This window comes from Salmo salar, chromosome ssa20 (assembly GCF_905237065.1).
Source record: "Salmo salar chromosome ssa20, Ssal_v3.1, whole genome shotgun sequence".
NCBI classification, from domain to species: domain Eukaryota; kingdom Metazoa; phylum Chordata; class Actinopteri; order Salmoniformes; family Salmonidae; genus Salmo; species Salmo salar.
The window spans coordinates 12,912,456-12,938,091 of record NC_059461.1 but is presented as its reverse complement, the minus strand read 5'-3'; the positions used below and the strand labels follow the sequence as shown (position 1 = coordinate 12,938,091).

General features: G+C 39.7%; 1 protein-coding gene across 3 annotated transcripts; it reads right to left on the bottom strand.

The window, feature by feature from the left end:
* Window positions 1-7,865: 7,865 nt before the first annotated feature.
* LOC100196865 (noelin) lies at window positions 7,866-21,248 on the bottom strand. Of its 3 annotated transcripts, none has more exons than XM_014160842.2 (6): window positions 20,787-21,248; window positions 17,019-17,168; window positions 15,434-15,589; window positions 14,001-14,220; window positions 11,784-11,890; window positions 7,866-10,818 (listed from the first exon to the last, which is right to left on the bottom strand). In XM_014160842.2, exons 1-6 carry the CDS (start codon window positions 20,850-20,852, stop codon window positions 10,141-10,143), a joined length of 1,377 nt encoding a protein of 458 aa, XP_014016317.1. In that variant the 5' UTR covers window positions 20,853-21,248; the 3' UTR covers window positions 7,866-10,140. The 3 variants fall into 3 exon arrangements, with proteins under 3 accessions (XP_014016317.1, XP_014016316.1, XP_045558911.1); XM_014160841.2 differs by lacking the exon at window positions 20,787-21,248 and adding an exon at window positions 18,606-19,255; XM_045702955.1 differs by lacking the exons at window positions 7,866-10,818; window positions 11,784-11,890; window positions 14,001-14,220 and adding an exon at window positions 14,409-14,964.
* Between the last annotated feature and the right edge of the window lie 4,388 nt (window positions 21,249-25,636).

Genomic DNA, 25,636 nt, shown 5'->3' with positions numbered 1-25,636 from the left:
GGTGGTGGTAGTGTAGTGTGATGGTGAAGTATATATATTTTTTTGTTATTTCTAAACTCAGGTTATCTTTATCTAATATTAGGTTTTGGTTGAAGTTCTGATGACATTCAGTATCAAACATATATAAAAATAGAGAAAATCAGAAAAGGAGCATATAACGATAGCTAACACACTTTTGTACATTGCGCTGTTCCGTACATTTGACCTTATTTTAATGCCCAAAAACGTAATACTTCCTGATCAACTGTAATATGAATACCATTGTAAAGCACAATTTCTACTCTTTCCAGCAAAATCAATGACGAGTCCTTCATACTACCCGTCTCTGCATGATTGAAGAAGGCAATGGAGCATTGCTGGGTCTTTTTAAAAATGGCGGGTGGGGAAGCAAAAGCTACTGCGTATTAGTGAAAGGGGGAGATACAGTGGCTTGCGAAAGTATTCACCCCTTTGGTATTTTTTCAATTTTGTTGCCTTACAACCTGGAATTAAAATAGATTTTTTGGGGGGGTTTGTATCATTTGATTGACACAACATACCTACCACTTTGAAGATGCAAAATATTGTGAAACAAACAAGAAATAAGACAAAAGAAAATTGAAAACTTGAGCGTGCATAACTATTCACCCCCCCCCCCCCCCAAAAAAAGTCAATACTTTGTAGAGCCACCTTTTGCAGCAATTACAGCTGCAAGTGTCTTGGGGTATGTCTCTATAAGCTTGGCACATCTAGCCACTTGGATTTTTGCCCATTCTTCAAAGCAAAACTGCTCCAGCTCCTTCAAGTTGGATAGGTTCCTCTGGTGTACAGCAATCTTTAAGTCATACCACAGATTCTCAATTGGATTGAGGTCTGGGCTTTGACTAGGCCATTCCAAGACATTTAAATGTTTCCCCTTAAACCACTCAAGTGTTGCTTTAGCAATATGCTTAGGGTCATTGTCCTGCTGAAAGTTGAACCTCCGTCCCAGTCTCAAATCTCTTGAAGACTGAAACAGGTTTCCCTCAAGAATTTCCCTGTATTTAGCGCCATCCATCATTCCTTCAATTCTGACCAGTTTCCCAGTCCCTGCCGATGAAAACATCCACACAGCATGATCTGTCACTACCATGCTTCACTGTGGAGATGGTGTTCTCGGGGTGATGAGAGGGGTTGGGTTTGTGCCAGACATAGTGTTTTCCTTGATGGCCAAAAAGCTAAATTGTAGTCTCATCTAACCAGAGTACCTTCTTCCATATGTTTGGGGAGTTTCCCACATGCCTTTTGGCGAACACCAAACGTGTTTGCTTATTTTTTTCTTGAAGCAATGGCTTTTTTCTGGCCACTCTTCCGTAAAGCCCAGCTTTGTGGAGTGTACGGCTTAGAGTGGTCTTTTGGACAGATACTCCAATCTCCGCTGTGGAGCTTTGCAACTCCTTCAGGATGATCTCCAATTAGAGCCAGCTGGTCCTCGTTGTATCTAATTGGAGATCATAGTTAAGTAGTTTTTTTTTTCTCCACCTGGGTTGGTGGGAGATTCTGTCACGATTGTCATAGGAATGAGCGGACCACAGTGCAGTGTGTGTGTCATCCACATTTTATTTATGCAATACTATTCAATTCATAAATAAACTTGAATGACAAAAAAACAACAAACCATGACGCAGAGGTGAAACAGACACTACTCAAAACGAATCTCCCACAAACCCAGGTGGAAAAAAACCCAACTTAAGTATGATCTCCAATTAGAGACAACGAGGACCAGCTGCCTCTAATTGGAGATCATCCCAAACAAACCCATCATAGAAATACAAAACTAGAACCTGAACATAGAAATACAAAACATAGAAAAACACCCCCTGTCACGCCCTGACCTACTCTACCATAGAAAATAACATCTTACTATGGTCAGGACGTGACAGCACCACTTTTCCGGTTTTAATTTTTGGTAATTTTTTGAAACAAGTATTTTTTTTCATTTCACTTCACCAATTTGGACTATTTTGTGTATGTCCATTACATGAAATTCAAATAAAAATCAATTTAAATTACAGGTTGTAATGCAACAAAATAGGAAAAATGCCAACGGGGGTGAAAACTTTTGCAAGGCACTGCATGTCGTGTAGGGAAACGGCATTTTTACCCAATATATCCAACTTATCACCTCTAAAATGTAAATAAAACACTATGAAGAGTTTATATAGTGTCTCATGACATACCTATGTGAAGGTTTGTGTTGAATTTAAATTGGGTTTTTAGGGTTGCGCTAAATTTATCTTCACAAATAAACTGCGGCTGTCAGGGTTTTTGAGAGCCATGATGGCTAGCAGTGATTACACCATTTTTTTAAAGACCTGGCAACGCTCCATTACCTTCTTAAATCATGTAGAGATGGGCAGTATGACGGTCTCGTAATTGATTTTGCTGGAAAGTGGAGAAATTGTGCTTTACAATGGTATTCATATTACAGTTGACCTGGAAGTATTACGTTTTTGGGGCATTGAAATAAGGTCAAATGTACGGAACAGCGCACTATACTAAAGTGCATTAGCTATCGTTATTTGCCCCTTTTTCACTGCACTGTATTCTGAGTGAACATTGTGGCAAAAGACATAAGATTTTACGATTATATTGTAGTACCTAACCCTTTTCATTGTTTGAAACTTGGAAACTTTGTTGCTATTTTTCTGGCACGTTAGCTCAATGGAAATCCTGGTGGAATGGCCTACCTTATAAAAAGGTGTAAAAACACACTTGAATGGAATAGTGTGAAAATAATCTCAACTGGCAGTTTTTCTAACAATGTTTGATATTACTTAACCCCATATTAGCAGCATAGATAGGTGGCAGAAAATACGGTAAAACACTTTATTTGGATACTCCACAGACTATCAGTAACATATTAACTATCTGCTAACCATAACCCTAGCCTTAACCTTACCTCTTATCCTAACCCTTATTCTAAACCTAATTCTAACTATAGCCTTAGCAAGCAGTTGCTCATCAACAGATAATGTGTTAATAGTATGACCATCTGTAGATTTCTTTCTTCCTTTTGTACATGTTTCCTTTTTCATCCTATTACTCACCAATGATTCAGAGTGCCAACCAGCACATACCACAGGACTTGAGTCTCTGACATATGGCATTTGAAGCACAGGGACCATCTGGGCCTTAGCCTTTGTATGGCACACTGCCCTGCTCCTCGCCTAGGCGAGGCAAATACTGGATCTCATCCAGAATGTCATCCAAAAGCCCCACCAAATGAGAAAGCATGAGCAGACTTTGGCCAAAACAGAAATACTGCTTGTATCGCCTGTTTGTAACACTCAGTATTCATCACATTTGTATATTTTGGAGGGGATCACATTTTGCATCTGGTCCAACTTGTTACGTCCTGACCCTTGTAAGAGGTCATTACTACTCCATAGTAGAGTGGTCTTGGCGTGACAGGGGGGTGTTTGGGTGTGTTTTTTGGTTTCTGTTTCATTGTGGGGTTTCTAGATTTCTATTTCTATGTTTTCCTTTTCTATACGTTGGCCAGGTATGGTTTCCAATCAGAGGCAGCTGTCTATCGTTGTTTCTGATTGGAAGCCATACTTAGGTAGCCTGTTTTCCATGTGTGGGTGTGGTTTGTTAATTTATGAGTAGTGTTTGCCTGCTCTGCGTTACGGCTTTGTTGTTTTGTTATTTAAAGTGGTTGGTGTATTGCATTTAGTTTCACAATTAATAAAAATATGTGGAACTACGAACACGCTGTGTTTTGGTCCGATCCTTCAGGAAGCCGTGACACAACTGGGTCCATTCGGTCAGTCCAAGCTGTAATTGTGTATTATGAGATGAGTTGAGCTCCTGAGTCAAACAGCTCAATTGTAAGAGTCCTAAATTCCATCCTCTTCGGTCTAACCATTCTCGCATTATCTACATACCACATTACCACTTTGATGTTGTTTGTGATGCATTCAACCCCCCCCCCCACACACACACACATTAGAGAAAGATAAGCTTATCAAACACCTCACTTTCACTGAAAACTCTTTATTCTCCTTCATTTGTCTTACAGTGTAAATATTTGCAAGGTGCAGCACAATTATTGTCCTTGAGCTATTGTAACATCATTACTAAGCTGGCTATTTACCTGATTAGAATATCCCTATATGCATTTTAATAAAGTATTTCCCCAAACTCCTGATAAAGATACAGGACAGATGTTTATCCAATGTTTCAGTGTTTAATTAATGTTTGTTTAATTAGTTCATTTCCATTCATGTTATGATATATTTTGTTCTCTGTCGCTCTTGGGGGTTTCTAAATGGCCTAGTCAATGGAGAGGCAATGGGGAGGTCTAATGAGTTACTGCTGTCTTGTTTCCTGTCGCTGTGCAGACGTGGCCTGCCAAAATGTTGCATAGTCAGAAATACTGCACGACTCCCTGTTGATATGGTCTATAATGTTGAAGATCAAACAGGACTTACACCTAAGGTATAAAACGTCAGCTGTCACTTTTATTGAGCTTCCTAATGCCACTGTAAAGGCCACTGTCATAAAGATTTTACTTTTATCATGCTTTTGTTGTTTACCTGCGTGACCAAAAGCCGGTGGAATTGATAAATGGCAGTGAATGAGGCAATCGTGGCATAGTTTTGCTATTAGTGTGGACTTGAGGAATGAGAGAAAAGATTGCATACTGTAGGCAACAAACATAAAATATGCATTGGGTTGTCTTATTTTAGAAAATGAATGATTTGTATGTGTGACTGCTAATTAAAGATGCATGCCAACATTTAGTGCAGAAAAATACCAACATTTGCAATTCATAAGGATTTGTTACTTCAGTGTCTGAAGTCCCATGTCACTTATTGCATAATGTTTACACATACAAAGAACAAAGAGTTTAAAAGAGAAACGTTCTTTAGATGCCAACTCCATGTTTAGAATCACAAGAGATGTGGTGGCCTACAGAGGTATATGTTCTCTATTGTCACGCATTACATTTGTTACATGTTGCTGCAGGAGCTTTCACAGCTATTAAGAAGATTAAGCACAGGCTTCAGCAGCTCATACAATACTTCTTCTATGAGAATCCTTAGCATCCTGCCTGCGTCGGCATGTCTTTGTAGTCTTAGTGCTTTGACTCACAAGACATCAACAGCGCAGCTCTTTACTGTACTGTACATCATCATCCGAACTTTCTTGAGATTTTCACTCAAACCATTATAGATATCATACGAGCACAGACATTCGCACATGTACAGTAAAAGCCTGAACAGAAGATTGCCTAGGCGTTTCATTCCTCACACTGTGTTGGAAATATAACATCAATGTGACACCAAAGAATTCTGCATAAGACACAATCCCCCCCTGTTTTGCATCACACACACCCTCCAAGCAGTTATAATAATATGTTATGGTCTTTCAGGGAAGCCATGTCATTGACTGTGAATTCCACGGGAATTTGCATGGAGTTCCTTTGTTAGTGGCTAGAGGACTTACTTCTTGTTTTGTTCTTGTCTCTTGGAGCAGGTTTAGCCTCTCCGCATGTCTCGAAGGCTTTGTGCTCCCCCCAACCCCCCCCCCCTCAAAGCCAGCACAGGGGGATTTGTGGACGAGGTAAAAATAGACAGAGCAGATGCTCTTTTTTTCTGGAGGCCATTATCAGTAGTATCTGAGGTGTGGCTCTGGAGACTGGCACAGAGATATGCTTTAACACTTTACCACATTGACGAAGAGCAAGGTGATAGCTGAAGGATGACTGAAGTGTTGGAGAAAGTACACACGAGGCAGAATATAGTTAAGAAATAAAAGCAGGAGAACATTTCAACTGAACTAGTGTGCATAACTTAAAATGGAATATTTCAGATTACACATACGGTATATATCCATTTATAAGTTAGACGTAAATTGTTAGGAATTTAACATTTCGGATATTATACTTTGAAATTCTGGGTAGATATTCACTCTGTATTACAGACTTATGGTTTGTGCTGACCTCCTTCTCTGGGTAACTCTTTCAAATACACCATAATGTAGAATAGAATATGATATGTCATCTCCAAACAACAGTAACACTTTACTTGAAGGGGATATACTGTACATCAGGCATTGATAACATCTTTGTATTGTATGTCATCTCTATTCATACATACGTAGTGTTGCAGGAGAGCTTTCTTGCAATGCAGGACATTTAAAACTTGTGGTGTATTTTAAGTTAAAAAGGCTTCTGAAGTTTGTAATTTCCACTTTGAAATTTCAGACTTGATTTTCCCTTACGAGAAATGTATCAGCCCCTACAAAAATGTCCATTAATTGTAATCCACATAATAATGAACATTTCCTGTTGCTGAAGGATTCTTTTCCTGCTGTAGCAAACCGGCTCAAATTAAGATCGTACATCTGTAACATCTTTACTGATTATATGAACGCCTAATGTATGTGTTTTTTACACTGTGGGCAACCTGACAATCTGATATGTCGATAGCAGAATCTATTTCAAATTGAATTCTAGAAATTCACAGATGCAAGACTTAATCCTGTTGACAAATATTTTACATTGGATTGGGATTGATTTGAAGCCTAGAGAAGGATGAATGGTTTTCATTTGTATAGTCACAAGTGACTAGACTACAGAATACAACGTTGAACGTTTCTGTCTCTGAAGGGAAATACCTTTGTAGGCCTGCTGTGGTTATTGTGAATGCACCATCTGTGCTGATGTAATTACTCAGAACTAAATGACTAGAACACTGTCAATAGGACACTCACAAGGTGTAAGGATATCCCTTTAAAATCCATGTGTAACAGGGGGACCAAATGTTGGGTAGAGGGTACCATATTACTAAGAACATTTCAAAGGAAACATTGATTGATGATTTGTTTCCATCTTAAATATTGTCTCATTGCATTAAACTGTGCATACAACAGATTTACAGGCATAAAAGGGATGTGAGAGATATCTGAGAAAGCAATCAGTCAAAAATCGACTGAGAATCGGATTGATTCTCTCTGTGGGGAAGCGTCAAATTCAAGTGCATCCCACACCACACTCTGCACTAGGTTATTAAAACATAACTGCTACCACAGGATAGGACATGTAGTGGACACAAGCCAGAATATTAGGATGTGGTATAGTACAGCAAATTTAGAATAGCCTGTTGGAGTTCAATCAACATGCAGTAGCACTACAATGATTATATTCAGAAGGATTATAGCATCACAGTATTCCTCCTAGAGAAAGAGATGATTGCACTGAATTCATGGAGCATCAGGAATAATACTGTACTAACCAAAGTGGGCTACCTCCGTCAAGATAAACATCCTACATCAGATTCTTCATTCCCATATGGTGTGCAACAACTTGGAGCTAGAGATTCTGGTATGTGATGTCTTCTTTTATAGGCCTTGTTGCTTCTGCATTGTTCATCATCATTATTGTCGGAGCGAAACCAATCATTTTCTCAGCATTGGGAGAAGTGTAGAGAGCTAATTAAGTGTGTTGTGTTTTGTGGCTGAAGCTCAGTCAGCAATGTACGGCGCTGTATACAGACCAGCTGTTCCGTGCTGCCAGAGGGAAGAGGTTATTACAGTGTACCTCTGTTGCCATGGAGAGGGAATGGTGGATCCAGATGAGCAACAATAGCGAAATGACTTTGATGTGCTTTCTTTCCTCTCCTTTCATGTTCTGGGTTGTACTGCGTTTTTGTGTCCTATGCTCCATTGACCAAACAGTTGCATACGTCGTTTGGATAATGCAATGAGATTTGAAGCACTTATTTCAAAATCTGTGAGACCAAAGAAATCTGCATTTTACAGATGCATTGCAGAAATTGGTTTGATTGAGGAAAGTCATCTTATTCAGAAGTTTATTTTCTAGGACAAAGAGTCAATTGTAGAACAAAACTCATGTTTATTAATATGAACGTTATTGCAGATACATATGCAAGCTCAACAGAATAAGATGTCACAATTTATCACTTTAAGAAACAGACAGTAGATTTGTGATGTCAAATAAAAAAAAATTGCCAATGGATACTTCACTGGCTCATAGATACATTGTTTGCACATTCTCGTGATCGTTACAGTGTCATTTTTTTTGCCTGACAGAAATATACGAGCTCGTCAAATTCTTTCAATACAATCTACAAAAGACAGGCTATCACAGTAAATATCAATACCAACAATAATAACATACTGTATATCAACCCCAATGACAATAAGAAAGTAAAAAGCCTGCCTCCTAGCAATGCTAAACTAGTCTCCTGTACAACAGCGTCATAATATTGCAAAATACATCCAGAGAAGGGAACCATTTTGGTTGGTAAAAATGCCCATGCAAAAAGAAGATAGAAAAGAGAAAATACACATCACAAAGAAACATTAATGAAACAGGGTGCTTCCAACAGTCTTTGCCTTAACTGTCTGTAGTCTGTGTTCCCAGATATACGGTATTGTCATTGACTTGTGGTTTGACTAGATTCTTTACACTGTGCTCCATTGGGCCTCATTTATCAATCATACTCAGATCCTACAATGTACCAACAGGTGATCCCATGCAAATGAGTGGTTGTGTTGTATTGGTTCCTGAGAGGACGTATTGCGCAGGAAAGACAGAATACTTTGAGGTGTGTTATGAGGTGTCATTACACCTGTTCCAAATAGATATTTTGCTACCAACACATGGGGATACCATTATGGGTTAATATTAATATAATTAAGAAACATGGCTCTGCGTTGTGATGATCACTACAGTAGTCTCCACCTTTAAAAATGCAGGAATCGAGTTACATGGTAAATGGCTGCTTTAACAATCTTTACTATCTGATCCAGTAATTATAATTACTGAATTAATTCACTCAAATACATAAATGTATTGTTATATAGAGCTTTTCCAGATGTTTAGCGCACTTCAGAATGTCAAGGGGAAACGTGACCTCAGCCACCACCAATGAGTAGCACCCACCTGGGGAAAGTGGTCATGATTGTGTGTTGTGTCCCACTGTTTGGTTTAATATAGGTTGATAAACAAGGCCCAGGATTTCATATCCCTTCAGCTTCTAGAGTAATTCAATTCTACACTACGATACAGTAGGCTGCACTATTCCGCTGTGATGAAAGAAGTCAAGAGTGGATAATTCCATAAAAACACAATCATTATAAGACTTTTGAAGTCATCTAAATCAAGAAAGGCATTACCTTTTCGGTACCTGTTCTTACATTCTGTTTCTATACCTTCTACATATTATATATCATGATGTACTTTATTTCTTGTTACTGAGTAACATACAGGATACGTCTCTACTTCCACAGTACTCTACCCTGCACCTTAGAGATTACAGCCCCTATGTACATACAGTCATTGAATACTGGTCACTTTAATAATGTTTACATACGGTTTTACCCTCTTCATATGTATATACTGTATTCTAGTCATGGCTCATCCTATATAACTACTGCTGTACACACTTTTTCAGATCATATACTGCCCGTACTATCTTTAGACACCATTATATGTCTATATATTTATAATCCGGTCTCTGACATTGCTCTTTCTCATGTTTCTTAATTTCTTAATGTATTTAAATGTTTCTGGATTATGTGTGTATTTATTTTTTTATTGCTAAGTATTACTACACTGTTGGCGTTACACAGCATTTCCCAAACTCAAGTGTTCTGGACCCCAAGAGGTGCACGTTTTGTTTTTTGCCCTAACACTACACAGCTGATTCAAATGATCAAATCTGATGATTAGTTGATTATTTGAATCAGCTTTGTAGTGCTAGGGCAAAAACCAAAATGTGTACCCCTTGGGGTCCCGAGGACCTAGTTTGGGAAACCCTGAGCTAGAAGCACTTAGTATTTTGCTGCGCCTGCGATTACGTCTGCACATCTGCGTACATTTCCAATAAACTTTGATTTGAGTTACATATCTCCCCTACTTTGTAAAATCTGTGGACCAGACCTGTGTTCAAATTCAGTTGATCTAGCCAAGGTTGATTGAGCTTGCCTGGTGCAATGGAACCAATATAACTGTTGCAAAACTTCAAACCCCGTCCATCTTGCACTCCAAGCAGGCTAAAGCAAATGCTAAAAATATTTGAACGTTATCAAATAGTATTTGAACCCAGGTCTGCCGTAGAATGAGAAGGTCACAGCATGGCTAGCTATCTACTGCTCCTGCTCTGAGCGAATGACGTGGAACAAGGTGACATTGTACAGCACCTGGTGACCATTATTCCACGCGTACAGCGCTCTGTCTTTAGGGTTATAGTCCAGCATGGAGATGTGAGAGTACTTATTCTGGAACGGTATGTCAATGTACTCGTAGGTGGACGAGTTGGTGCTGAAGGCATAGTACACCTTGGTCCCACCGGAGTAGCCATTGGTGACATATAGCGTACCACAGATCATGAAGGCCTCTCCTGCGCTCCTCTTGGGGTGATTGGTGGTCCAGCTCTTGACGATCTGCAGAGTGTTGGGGTTCAGTTTGCTGATGACAATGTTCCCCGCGTTCTGATTGGTGGCATAGACGGCCCAGAGCCCGCCTTCGTCCACCATGAGGTCGATGTCCGAGTGGCCTCCCCAGGAGTAGTGGTACATGTTGTTGTAGCCGGCGTAGTCCAGCTGACGTGACTTGCTGATGACGGAGGTCTTGAAGTCAAACTTGATGATTGTGTGGCTCTGGAACTTGTTGAAGTAGATGGAGCCGTTGTAGACCACCTGACCCGTGCCCGACCACGGGTGGGGGAGGCGGTGAGACGTGAAGTTGTCGGAATTCATAAAGTCGTAGATGGACATGTACTCCCGCACAAATCGGTTGTTGTGGTAGCCATCCATGTACCACACCTGGATAGGAGTACAAGAGCATTAAAGATTTGTCAATCTCAGGTACAGTGTGTTATTGTCAAATGTTCTTCTAAAACCATCCTGTAATATCAAATCATGGAGCGCTTGTGGTCTTTCTGCTGTAACCCTGAGATTAAATTAAGGATATCAAAGGTTTCCCAGACAGACTTTCTCTACAAAGCCAGGGCTTCGACCCTCATCAATCATTGAGAGCCAGTGTGGATGACTCAATTTATCTCTGATCTCTCAGATTTGCAGTGTTGCAGTTCTTGACACAAACTGGTGCGCCTGGCTCCTACTACCATACCCCATTCAAAGGCACTTAAATCTTTTGTCTTGCCCATTCACACTCTGAATGGCACACAATCCATGTCTCAATTGTCTCAAGGCTTAAGAAAATCCTCCATTAAGCTGTCTCCTCCCCTGCACCTACACTGATTGAAATGGCTTTAACAAGTGACATCAATAAGCTATAATAGCTTTCACCTGGATTCATGGAAAGAATGAATGTCAGTGGTATTCCTTAACGAACACAAGAATAAAAGTTCTGCATGATAACGAGTGATATTTTAGTATGTGTAACACATTCAAAAATAAAACAAAACGTTCATCCAATCCTGGGATTCATCTCTTATCAGACATAAGGTATACATAATATCAGACACCAGTTATCCCTAGAATGACTTATCTTACTGCAATGACAACCCAGAGATGTAAATACCTCCCATTGTTGTGGTGCCGGTGAGCTAATCCCAGACAGTGAGGCATGAAAACACATTACTGAAGTTCTAATGGGATCCATTTTGGTGATTTATGCTACATTGCTAGCTAACATCTTACATCTGATATTTTATCTTTCCTGAGGTTCCTCACAATTGAATAATTAAGAAAACATGTTTTCGCTGACTTTGTTTTATGTTTATACTGTATAATAAATATGATAGGTATTGCAGAAGCAGACCTACCCTAGTGTCATCCTCAGGTGCCAGGGGGTCAGTCATCCAGGAGCCAAACCTTGATCCAGACGTCTTAATTGTGATTGGATCGCTGATTCCTGTCAGCTTCCCACATGCTGCAAGAGCCAAAGACACAATGCAAGATACTGCATTTATCTCTGTACTATCAATGCTGTTTATAGGTTGGAAAACAGTGTGTGTGTGTGTGTGCGTGTGTGTGTGTGTGTGTGAGTATAGGTCAGTGACCTTGATGTACCAACTATACTTGATATATAATTATGTTGAAAATTACATTTTCAATATGACTTGTTTATGATGACAAATCCAGCTTTAGTATTGCATTCTAGTGATCAGTTCAGTGATTTCTTCAGGTTTTGACATTAGTGTTTTAGCTGAAGGGCTCTCTAGCAAGAACTGTGTATATACTGTATACATGTGTATGCCAGAATCTGGTCCTCCTGCAATCTATTTCTGTGCCTCAGAATCAACGTTGGCTCACTAACTTTGGGCTTGTTATCTCTGTACAACAGTATCATTTCAATAGCATAGGTAAATGATGACTATGAATAATGGAAACATACTTTTAGGTTTTTACATAAATCACACACTCAATTACTCTCCTCTACAAATGCTATATTAAAAACAGGGACAGTAAGTGCAATATTCCATTTTGAATCAATTCACACTCACACCTCCCCCTCACTTCACATCCAGAAAAAAGTAGCAGCCCCCATTCTTCTTAGATAGTGTTCCGTACTATGTAACTCTTGCTATCTCCCATTGCTATAGTACTTGGAAAGTTAAAGCTGAGCACTTGAAACAAAAATGGATAATCCTCTCATATTGGAGTGAGACATTCTTACATTTCTAGGAATTTGCCAGTACATTAGCTATTCTTCCTCCCTACAGGGTCTATGTATTCCTATTGGTACACTCACCATCCTAACAGTCAATGCTACCAACAGTGCATGTAGCTGGCTTGATAATGGAATCATATAGTTGCGCGAAGGAAACTGACTTCAATGCATGTTGTCTTCCCTCGGTCTCATTCCTTACCAGTGTATTTCTTCTACATTTTACCTCCTAATGTTTTTTTAAACATGCATTTTGTACCATTCATTGATTTGCTCAGCCTTCCATCTACAGATGTAGGATCTTAATTTGATCACCCTGTCTCAGAATAACTTTCCTGCAAAAACATTGTTGTGTATTTGATGTTTAAAAAGGCTTCTGAAGTTTGTAATTTCCAGTTTGTAGTAACCAAATTTCCACTTTGAAGTTTCAGACTTGATATTCCCTTACCAAAAATGTATCAACCCCAACAAAAATGTAAATGAATTGTAATCCATATAATAATTAAAATGTCTTGTTGCTGGAGGATTATTTTACCGCTGTAGCAAGCTGTCTCAAATTAAGATCCTACATCTGTACTTTCAGCCTTTCACTTATTTCTGACATCAATCAAAGAAATATGGTGACAGGTAGGCTTTGTATCTATATTCCTTCCTGTGAACAACCCATGCAACAAGGAGATTACTGAAATAAGTAATCTGTCAGTTGTTATATCCTGTCACTATTTTTAGATGACTACCGCTACAATGGTATGTAGCTTTTAGTCAAGAAGTGGACATAATCTCATTAGCTCATTTCTGGCACACATAACATGATGTGCTAGTGATGTAATTCTGACTAAATTAGATTACATTAGCAAAAAGTAACTCAAATCACCGTTAACAACTCTAAATCCTAACGTGTTTAAATAGTGTCTAACTTGACATACTGTATGAGGACAATCTCTTTTTTTCATCAACAATATTGTTAAGCATTGATGCATTGATTTGTGTGTATGAGGTAGTCATTGTGAATTTGTTCGATTACTTGTTAGATATTACTGAACTGTCGGAACTAGAAGCACAAGCATTTCACTACACTCGCATTAACATCTGCTAACCATGTGTATGTGACCAATACCATTTGATTTGATTTGCAGTAGGCATGTAAGTACATGTAGGAGTATGAATAGGAATAGGTGTAGTCAAGGCATCTTTGATTCCCTAACATGAGAGAATAACTGAGTATGTTAAAGTTGATATACTGTAGGGGTAGAACATGTAGGTGTGGTGGATAGATAGAGATCTGCTGGTGTGAGAAGAATAACTACTATAGCTCTGATTGGCACTTTGCACAAGGAAGAAAACGGGGTGTTTCGGTGTTATCTGAGCCTACCTAATTTTTGCATGCACGCACGAAGCCTCTCTTCAAGATTTGACACTCTGTTTTGTAGCTCCTCGTAGTCATAGGTTCCAATCTCCTCCTGGAGTTCATTTAGCACAGACGTCAGATTCTGGATTTCCTCTTTAAACTGCAATACCAATTTTGCATCAGCTTTGTACTCCTCCAACACTGGTATCAATGGTCTAAGTTCCTCCATTTTCGCTTTTATTGCCTGAAAGGTTAAAATAGGCTTGGTTCAGTGTTATGCGAGCAAATGGGTGTGCCACACCTGTCTTGCCCTACTCTGGCTGTCTCCCTATGGTGAGTGCAGAGTGGAACTAACACATTCAACAGTATCATGAGCGGATGTGACATCATCCCAAACATAAGCAGCATGAAACAAGTTCTCGGCACACCAAAAACAATTGGGAAAATATTTTATTTTCACCTTTTAAAATGCAACATCTTAGGGTTACATGCTTTCATGTCACATACAACGTTTTCTCTGTAGTAACCAAGTATGTATATACTAAATTAAACGAGATATGGAATTAGATAAAAATGTAATGAAAATAATAAAAAACGGAACAAAATCTATTAATGGAATGCATCTACAGTAACCTAAGTTACAGTAAGTAGCCTTCCCTGTAGCTCAGTTGGTAGAGCATGGTGTTTGCAACGCCAGGGTTGTGGGTTCGATTCCCACGGGGGGCCAGCACAGGAAAAAAAAATACAATGTATGAAATGTATGCATTCACTACTGTAAGTCGCTCTGGATAAGAGCGTCTGCTAAATGACCAAAAATGTAAATGTAAAAATGTAACATGCAGAAATGCAAAGAGCAGTGAAGGTTGGAGGTGCTATATTTCAAATAGAATGCATGGTGCAAATAGTCATTGGTCAAGTTCAGGGATAGAACACTGGGATTGAACTGCCTCTTCAGTCTCAGCAGCTTTATAATTTCCTAAAGTTAGCCCTGCAAGCAAAAAAATGAGATACTGTTGAGTGTTTAATAATCTAACTCGCTAGCCTATCTAATATACACACACAAAACGTGCAAGGGTCATCAGTCCCAGGGATGTTCATGACAGAACATAGCATAAACATGTGAGGATAGATGGGGAACACGCAAACGCACACACACAAACAAACATAAACGTCATCAGAATAGTTCATGACGTTTATTTTTATTTCCACGGACAAGCATTTAGGTGTAAGGGTTTCATTTACACCAGAGGCTGTATGTATCACGCTTCCCAGAGTAGTAGTGCTGATCTAGGATCAGTTTTGACATTTAGGCCTTTATGAACATTATATAGACAGGAAGGACCTGGTCCTACATCAGCACTTCTACTCCAAGACGCTTGATAAATATGGACCCATAACTCCACTTAGAGGACATGTCTTTGTACAATGTTGTCTATGTAAGAGCAATGTTGACATACCTTATATTGCCTGGCAATGTTCTGCTTGTGGTTCTCCTCCACCTGTTTAAACTTGGTCTCCAGACCTTTCAGCTGGACCTCCATTCTCTCCACGTATTGCAGGTCTCTCTGGGTCCGCTGGTCCAGCACCTGGATAGACTGGGTCATGTTCTGGACCTAACACATAAGAAACAATAAAAAGAATAAAGACAAAGACCTAAATACAGCCCCAAATATACTAGGAATCCTTGTTTTACCTGGGTTTGCATTTAGTGTTTCAGGGTCTTCCCAACAAAAAATGTTGGTGCATTGCACAATTAATTGTAGATATGCTATGGATGATTGACTGCAAAAAGTGTCACTGTAATCTCTAATGTGCCTAGCCAGACATTACAGTGATTCAAGTGCTCAAGAGCAACATACTGTTATGTGGACTTGAAGAGCAAGCGAATCAGAAAGATCTACATCCGGGATAGGGATTGAGAGTTTGCTAACATAGACTACCGGTTATAAGACAATGTCAGATCATACACTACTGTTCAAAAGTTTGGGGTCACTTGGAAATGTCCTTGTTTTTGAAAGAAAAGCAAATTTTTTTGTCCATTAAAATAACATCAAAATGATCAGAAATACTGTGTAGACATTGTTAATGTTGTAAATGACTAGGCCAGCATCCCGGAGTTGCCTCTTCACTGTTGACGTTGAGACTGATGTTTTGCGGGTACTATTTAATTAATCTGCCAGTTGAGGACTTGTGAGGCGTCCGTTTCTCAAACTAGACACTCTAATGTACTTGTCCTCTTGCTCAGTTGTGCACCGGGGCCTCCACTCTTTTTTCTATTCTGGTTAGAGACATTTTGTGCTGTTCTGTGAAGGAAGTAGTACACAGCGTTGTACGAGATCTTCAGATTCTTGGCAATTTCTCGCATGGAATAGCCTTCATTTCTCAGAACAAGAATAGACTGATGAGTTTCAGAAGAAAAGTGTTTGTTTCTGGCCATTTTGAGCCTGTAATCGAACCCACAAATGCTGATGCTCCAGATACTCAACTAGTGGCCAGTTGTCAGCTGTGCTAACATAATTGCATAAGGGTTTTCTAATGATCAATTAGCCTTTTAAAATGATAAACTTGGATTAGCTAACACAACGTGCCATTGGAACACAGGAGCGATGGTTGCTGATAATGGGCCTCGGGAAACCTATGTAGGTATTCTATTAAAAATCTTCAGTTTCCAGCTACATTAGTCATTTACAACATTAACACTGTATTTCTGATCAATTTTATGTTATTTAAATGGCCAAAAAAATGTGATTTTCTTTCAAAAACAAGGACAATTCTAAGTGACCCCAAACTTTTGAACGGTAGTGTATAAAATGATAATGATGGGAAATGAATATCGGCAAAATCCTGCAGGGTGAACTGAATTGCTATTCTCAAGGAACCATACAAGTGAGTGACTCCTATCCTCTGTCCATAGGCTGTTACTGCTGAAAAGAAGATGTCATGGTATTGGTGGTGCAACTGGTGAATGATGTTTGTTCTAGTGGAACTCTGATAACAGGAGGTAATGGGTACAGTAGTACGTCATGCTACATGGGTGGTTACTTTTTCTAGCAGCTGCCGGAGCTGTTTGGTCCTGGCGTCCCGCGAGCACATGGTCTGTTGAGGCGCCACCACGGTGCAGACACAGCGGCCCTCTGTGTCCTGGGCTGAGCTGTACACCTGCCATGACTCCTCAGGGTTGGCTGGCAGCACCTACGAGAGAGACACACAGACAGGGAGAGAGATGATAAGACAGACAGACAAGGACGGGGCCAGACAGGGAGAGAGACAGAGATGAATGGAAAAGGGTTATTCGTGTAATGATGGGATGTGACAGTATTTCCATTTCCATACCATACTGTACTGGCTCTGACATGTTTTTTTCTTCTTCACATTGTCCTTTCCCTCACCGTTGCACCGTTTCAGCAACTGTGGAGAATCGTTTACCAGGCCAGTACAGTCCAGCTCGGTTTGCCTTGGCTTGGCAAGGCTCACCTTAGCTCAGTAGTTTAAGATACACCACATCACTAGTAGCACCACATCACTACTCATTTCTAAAACACATTCGCTTACCAAACAATATAATTACATTTTGGGAGGTTTGGACAAAAATCATGATCTCTGCAGAGAATTTGTGCTAGTTTGAAGCGGAATCATTTCACCACAGGGATTTACATAACCTTGTTCCAAGATGATGGAGTATGATTACGCAAAATGGCATCTGTAGTTTTGAACCTTGCAGTATGCTCCACCCTATTCTTCAACAATCAAACAGATTGTCCACATTCTGAAGACAAAGGGGCTGGCAAAAGGATATAACATCAAATTGAGGGAAACATCTTTGTAAATCTACTCAAATAGCTTTTGCTAGATTGTGATAATATCAAGTCATAATCTAGTACTTGTAATGTTTTAACATGATTTAATCTGTGCCGTTACATTTTCAACCCTCCAATAAAGTCATGAGGTAGAGTCATTCAATTAAACAGTCATTGCCTACTTAGCAACACACATTCAGAGTAATAATTAGATACAGAGGCTGGTTGAAATGTGGATTGGTTTAAGTTTTACCACTACATGAAGCCAGAGCAATATAGATATGAATAGAAATATGGCTCTAGATGTAGCCTGGCAATTAGTGACATGCAGCGTATTATGCTAAGATCCATTATGTATATAATATGCCACATTAGCTGTTAGTATATATAATGGTTATATAATGTTGCTCTTTATATTAAAATACATTAGTCACAGTTTTAGAATTGTTATTATTGTCCATCATTGGACCACATTACCACACTTATTTACAGTATATCAAGTTCATCCATTTAGCAAAGAATATGTGAAAGTTATTGTATGGACTACACTAAGTTTAACAAGAATAGTAACAGAATTATTAGCAGTTTATTATATGTTCATGGATAGGCCTACTCGTTTGGCAATAGTCACTACACTCAATTTTCCTCTCTTTTGATGCACAACCAAGAGCAGCTTTTTTCTTTAAATTAACAACCAACATGATCAATTATAGGCATACTAATACATTTTTCTTTACTCTTTTTATTCGTGCTAATGGCACAAATGTATACTCGCAATTTGTCCTGAGTTGGGTATATGATTCTAATGGTTCCTGAATCAGCTGTCACTCACGCCTGTACTCCGGTCTGCTTTCCCCCCTGACTCTACCAAGAGCTTGTTGGTGTTGAGTCCCACCAAGGTCGGTAGTGTCTGCGACATCCAGTTAGTGATCATAGCCATCGTGCTAAGCACCACTCCAATCTTGAGTAAAGGCACCGACATATCTGCGCTTTCTTCGTATTACCAAAATCTTCATTGTACACATTCCAGTGGAGAACTAACTAGGCAAATAACATTGCCAGTCATTTGATGCAACGGAATGGCTGCAACAGCGGACAGTCTGGGTTTGAACATGTTTGGATGACAGGTGGAGGTTCTGCTCTCTTCAAAGGCGACTGTGATGATGCGGTTGTTTTAAAATGTGAAGCCGTTCTCCTGCAATCACTCGAGTTTATAAAATGACGGATTTCAGTCGCCTCTCCCATTCGCTGGATACCCCCGCCCACCCAGCACGGATCGATAAACCGTCAGCTAAAGTCCGCGGTGCCACGCTTTCGAGCTTGCCACAACGAGGCAGCATTATGCACCTTTCCACCTTCTATACCAAATACAAAAGAGTATCTTCATGTACAGGGGAATACTACATGTAAATAACATGACTTCAGACTTTGAAGTCTATGTGTGATATAATCAAGTTAAGCATGAAACCCCACAAAAGCAATTGAGACAAAACGAGCCCAAACGAACCTAAACTAAACGGCATTCTCAGACTGAGTGGTTACTTAATAATAACAGTGGCTGGATGACTCTATGGGGAGAAGAACTGGATGAGTCCAACCACATTGAAACCCATCAGCATCAACTATCCACAAGCGCTATAGAAAGAGTTACCAACCACGTGCAGGGATATCTAGGGACATTCCGCCACCTTGCCGTTGCAAATGATATTGCACGCGCATTTGTAAGATACTGTGTAGCCTAGTAGTGACATAGCCGCCATACCAGCTTCAGGAATGTAAATAAGAATGTCAATGTGTCATGACTATTTGAAAGCACCAAATGCCTTCAACTAATCCAGAGTTTGATGATCAGTGGATTAGTGTAGAACAAAAGCTTGAACACCCTGTTAGTGTCCAAGACTGTCGGAAAAGTAGGTGGCATTGTGGCAGCCAAGGGGAGGCGCTGTGTCACCGTGGAGTGCAAAGCATCTCTGAACCGAGAAACAATTATTTGAAAAGAAAATTGAGATATTAAGAAGAGCATGTTCATGCAGACCAGCATTACAAATGAATACCAGTTATTAATCATAGCTATTAATCATAACAAAAATTATCCGTTTAAAAAAAAAATTGTTTCCCATTTTAAATAGCAGTTTATTATTGCTGTGTTGGATGATTTTTGTTTGCAGCTTTCTGCCTGTAGGATCAATGTAAAGAGATTAGGCTATTCATGTTACAATTTGGGGTAGAATCTGGTTTATGCAATACTTGTTAAGCTTTCTTATTTAGCCTTTCCACTGACATACTAAACCAATAGGCTACAATTCGGACTAAATGAAACTGCAGTCACATGTTATCAGCGTGTTTAATAGATATTCTCAAAACAGCATTACTCAACTATGTATGTAAAAGTGCCCTACTTCTGTCATTGTGAAATGAATAGTTGACTAATTTGATGATTTTTTGCTCGCTGTCTATAGAATCACTTCTCACTTCTCCAAAATAAGTCTTCAGACATGCGGATATGCATAGTCACACCAAGAACCCCCTGAGTGGGATATGGACTCCGCAATGGGCTGAAAGTTGAACAAGATTTACCCAAAGTCTCAGTTCAAAGTAGGCTCTCCCTGCTAATGCCATGTGATTAACTTTCATTCAGTCGTTTTGCGCGCTGATTTCGACTTCGATTATCTCACACATAATTGGAATTAATATATAATTAGTTAGATGAATTGCATGTGAAACAACAATTTAAATATTTCCTTGTAGCCTAGACTATTTAACTGATTGTCTAATTGTTGTTCTAGACAATCAGGAATAGATAGCATACAGTTTGGCTATAGAAATGCCTCGGTGGGTGCGCATAAGCGCTTATCAAATTTTTCGGGGGATGAAATCCCTTTATCGTCTCTATATCATAATATATTTAAATTTCTAAACCTACATCGTCTTTAAATAGATAATCTGTAGGATAATTCACAAATCATGGTTTAAGTATCTTAAATGGGGAGTAAAATGGCGTTTATAAACCTACTTGGGTGAGTTCAGTGCCCATCAAGACGAGGAGGGTGAGACTCAGAAGCTTGCTTGTAGGCTGCATCTCTTGCCTCCGATAGCACCAGATCCAGTACTTTCACATGCAGATTGTCTTTTCCACTAAGGTCTTCTTCCTCTTATACGTGTCGTCTTGCAATCTTCGTTGCAGAGCTGAGCACTAAAATAAAGGTAAATAATAAATCTGGTGAGGTGCCGTCACTGCATGATGTTCAATGCATCTCACTCAGTGCGTTGTGCTGAAGATCCTCTTCCCTATGTCCTCCTTCTGTCAGCCACCTCGCATGCGAAACATGGAAAGAAAAAACATAAAGCTTTCTCAAATCACAACTCCAACAGCCTTTAGTCAAAAGTTGGCTCCGCAAAACAAGCAGAGGGGTCGAGCTAAATCACGACAATGCGGGAAGGAGCTAGCCGTGGTGCTGAAACCGGATGTGACTGGAACTGGAGTGGGAAATTCAATAATTATTTGGTGGGTTTGGCCATTAAAGGGAGATGGGGGCCGGGGCTCATAGAAGAGAGAAGAGAATGGCGCTCATGGTTCGTAACCTGTAGAACTAGCCGACATGACAAAAAATGATATAGAACAAATGAAAGTATTATTATAATGTAGTAGCCAACATAATGATGGGTTCTGGGATCTGCTGAGATATATATAGTAGTAGTTGTAGGCCATAGCAGTATTCCAGTATTGGTGTTTGCTACAGAATACTTCTGAAAATAAGTTAGCATGAAATCATGGCATCCATCAAAAGCATAGGCTACCCCCTTTATTTTGTTTACTATGCTAAAGCTGTGAATACTCACCAAAAGTGGTGTCTTACATGCTTACCTCATATGAACTCTTTGTCGTGTGATCATAGATTCCTAGATTTATGTCTCTAGATTCCTTTTTCCCCCCTGTCCAGGTCTTTAGTTGACATTTCCTCAACTCCCACCTTCCTTGATCTTTTCAGAAATGTCAGAGGGAAACAAGAAAAGAGGGAATGTATGGAAAGCGAGCTGCAGAAAAAATGGTGGTATAGCCAGAAATGTCATGAAGAAGAGGCAAGTCAAGGAAAGCAGTGTATGGATTTTTGCACCCACCAATTGAAAGTAGGCCTACTGTAATGATAGTGCATATTTATTTGAACTGTTAGCCCTTGTGGCTGGGACCGTGGATTGTCCCGGGCTTGTAGCTGTCTAAATCCCTGCTGTTTGTTGCTTTTATTTAAATGTAAGCTGCCAAGAGCATGGGAACCAGTGGCGGTCGGTGCCGTTTAAGATTAGGGAAGACAATTTTCTTTTTGTGAGCATGGCCATATTTCTATTACAGCATATTGGATGACTGTTATTCATATTACATCCACCCAGTTCAATGTAACATCAATAGGTTTAGGCTACTAAATCATACTAAAATTTTCCCTATACCCATCATGAGGTTGCTACAATCTAGCCTACGAATTAAAGTTTACAACATAGGTGCACAGCTTGAGAGAAATATTTGAGTAATCAAGGTAACAGACACATTCAATAGCGCCTTGCACACTCTTGCCTGCATCTACCTGATCTAGGGTGTAATCATTAGCCAAACTGTTGAAAAACTAAAGTTCCTATTGGACAGATTAAGGTATGTTTATCCTCGTTGCATTCCATTTGCTTTCCATTTAATAAATGTTTTTCAACAGAATTGGTGGAATGAGTACACCCCTGATCACCCGCATACACAGTTCCCTTTCATAGCAGCCACATATAAACAGCATGATCAATTTACTCGTTGTATAATTCCTTCCCGCATCTCCTCTCACCCTTTCCCTTCACTTTTGGGCTTCAGTACACAACACAACAGTGGTCTGTGACCAGGTGAAAAAACCTTTCCTAGCCAAACCTTCATACCATAACTGCTAACTGCTACACACAGCCTACATCGTTGTCACCATATTAACTTACATCATAGTCAACATTGCTACTAGAACTAACACATTAGTAAACCCGCTACAATCATGCAGTACACTGGAACAGTACCTTGCTGTACGCAAGTAGTTTAGCAGTTACACCGGCGGGCCCTGTTGGCAATAAAACCAAAAGATTACCTTGACTTCGAAGAGTTCCAGTGTTGGATAGCCATCTAGCTAACATAGCACCCCTCTCTGTTTGAGCCAGGTGTTTGAGTAGGCTAAACGAGTCAACTGCATTAGCTAGCTAAGTGAAAGTGAAAGTGAAAAAAATACAAAATATAGCTAGCTGTCTCTATCACTCCTCCTTAATTTTTGAAGACATTCATTTGTTCAAAACTGTTCAACTATTCACCACATTTTATGCACTGCATTGCTATCTAGATGTCTCATATGCTTTCAGTACTACATTCATTCTGTGATCTTTTGATTGGGTTGACAACATGTCAGTTCATGCTCCAAGAGCTCTGATAGGTTGGAGGATGTCCTCCAGAAGTTGTCACTGTGTAAGTCTATGGAAGGGCGTGAGAACCATTTGCCTCTTATGGATAAAGCAGTAAATAAACTTCACTTAGTGCTAAACACGGCTGCTAGAATCTTGACTAGAACTTTAAAAAAATGTCATATTAGTGCTAGCCTCTCTACACCAGCATCCTGTTAAGGCTAGGGCTGATTTCAAGGTTTTACTTCTAATCTACACTGCGTGCACAATTATTAGGCAAGTGAGTATTCTGATCTTATCATTATTTCTATTCACATTTTCGAACTCCAAACCATATAAACTTGAATGCTTATTGGATTTAATCATTTTCAGGTGATATGTATTTCTGTAATGAGGGAGGGTGTGGCGAAGGTGAATAACAACTTATATCACCGTGTGCATAATTATTAGGCAGCCTCATTACCTCAGGTAAAATGGGCCAAAAAAGAGATTTAACTGACACTGAAAAGCCCAAAATGTAAAATGCCTTTCAGATGGATGCGACACTCTTTAAATAGATAAACTAATGAGGCGTGACCACCGGACAATCAAACGTTTTGTTGCAAATAGTCAACTGGGGAGCAAAAAACACATTGGGAAGAAAAGGCGCAAATTAACTGCAAAAGACTTGAGAAGAATTAAACATCAAACTACCAGGAACCCATTATCCTCCAGTGCCACCGTATTCCAGAACTGCAACCAACCTGGAGTGTTCAAAAGTACAAGGTGTCAAGTGCTCAGAGACATGGCCAAGGTCAAGAAGACTGAAACAAGACCACCACTGAATAAGATTCACAAGTTGAAGCGTCAAGATTGGGCAAAGAAATACCTGAAGACAGATTTTTCAAAGGTTTTATGGACAGATGAAATGAAAGTGACTCTTGATGGATCAAATGGATGGGCCCGTGGATGGATCAGTAATGGACACAGGGCACCACTTTGAGTCAGGTGCCAGCAAGGTGAAGGAGGGGTACTGGTATGGGCTGCTATCATTGAGGATGAGGTAGTTGGACCCTTTCAGGTTGAAGATGGACTGAAACTCAACTCCCAAACCTACTGCCAGTTTCTGGAAGATTCTTTCGTCAAACAGTGGTACAGGAAGAAGTCCTCAGCATTCTAGAAGGCCATGATCTTTATGTAGGACAATGCTCCATCACATGCATCCAAGTACTCCACTGCTTGGCTAGCAAGCAAGGGCCTCAAAGATGCCTGAATAATGACCTGGCCCCCTTCCTCACCTGACTTAAATCGTATTGAGAACTTGTGGGCCCTTCTCAAACGTGAGATTTACAGTGAGGGAAGACAACACACCTCTTTGAACAGCATTTGGGAGGCTGTGGTTGCTGCTTCAGTGAAAATTGATCGTGAACAGATCAAGAAACTGACAGACTCCATGGATAGAAGGCTCATGGCAGTTATTGAAAGTAAGGGTGGCTATATTGGTCACTGAATATTTTTGAAAGGCCAAAAATGTTATATAATTCTCATTTTGTGTTACTTATCTGTTACACTTACTTTAAAAATTGAGAATCAACAAGTGAGTTGAGAGAAATTATTTTTGTAATTTAGTTGCCTAATAATTCTGCACACTAATAGTTGCCTAATAATTCTGCACACTTATATATTGCCCCGAGAAAGACAAAACTCACTTTTCCTTTGTTAAACATTCAGGTTTGAGGTTCAATAACATTTTGGATTGACTGAGAGCATTGTGTTTGTTCAACAATAAAATGAATCCCGAGGAATACAATTTGCCTAACAATTGTACACGCAGTGTACGGTACAAAATACTTTCTGGAGGACCGAGTTTTGAAATCAGTGGAATTAAAGTATGATAGCTAAGGAGATGGAGAAAACACCTGTCTCCGGATTACATCTTCAAACTAAGGGCAACCATGGCATCCATGAGAGGGTGAAGCATCCATCCATGAGGTATATGGGTAAGATAGTCTAGCTATCCACATTTTACATGCTTCTAATTTTGACAGAAAGTCATTTTCCTTTCAAGTTTTCACTGTGACAACTGTTGATAGATGTAGCTGGTAAATTCACTCTGGATATCTACTCCAATTTCAGAGCACTCTCGTTTGAGTGTTCAAGACAGCAGAATAACTGACAAATTTACCAACGCTCAACACCCGTTGAATATGGCCGGTGTCAGTAAACATTGGCAGAAAAGCGTAAACTGTTGCCAGCAGCAAAGTTGCAGTCACTAATGCTCTGGATAACATAAAAACAGCCTAACCAGCTCTGCTAGGGTGAGTAAAATGGTCAGTGAACTGTTCTCTCATCTGTGTCTGTAAAAAGCTAGCAAGCTAGCCAATTTTAGCCAGTTAGCTTGGGTGTTTGATTGCTGTTGTTAGGACAGAATGCTCGGATCAACCCTTAAAGAGATGGGTGGGGCTAAAGAGAAGA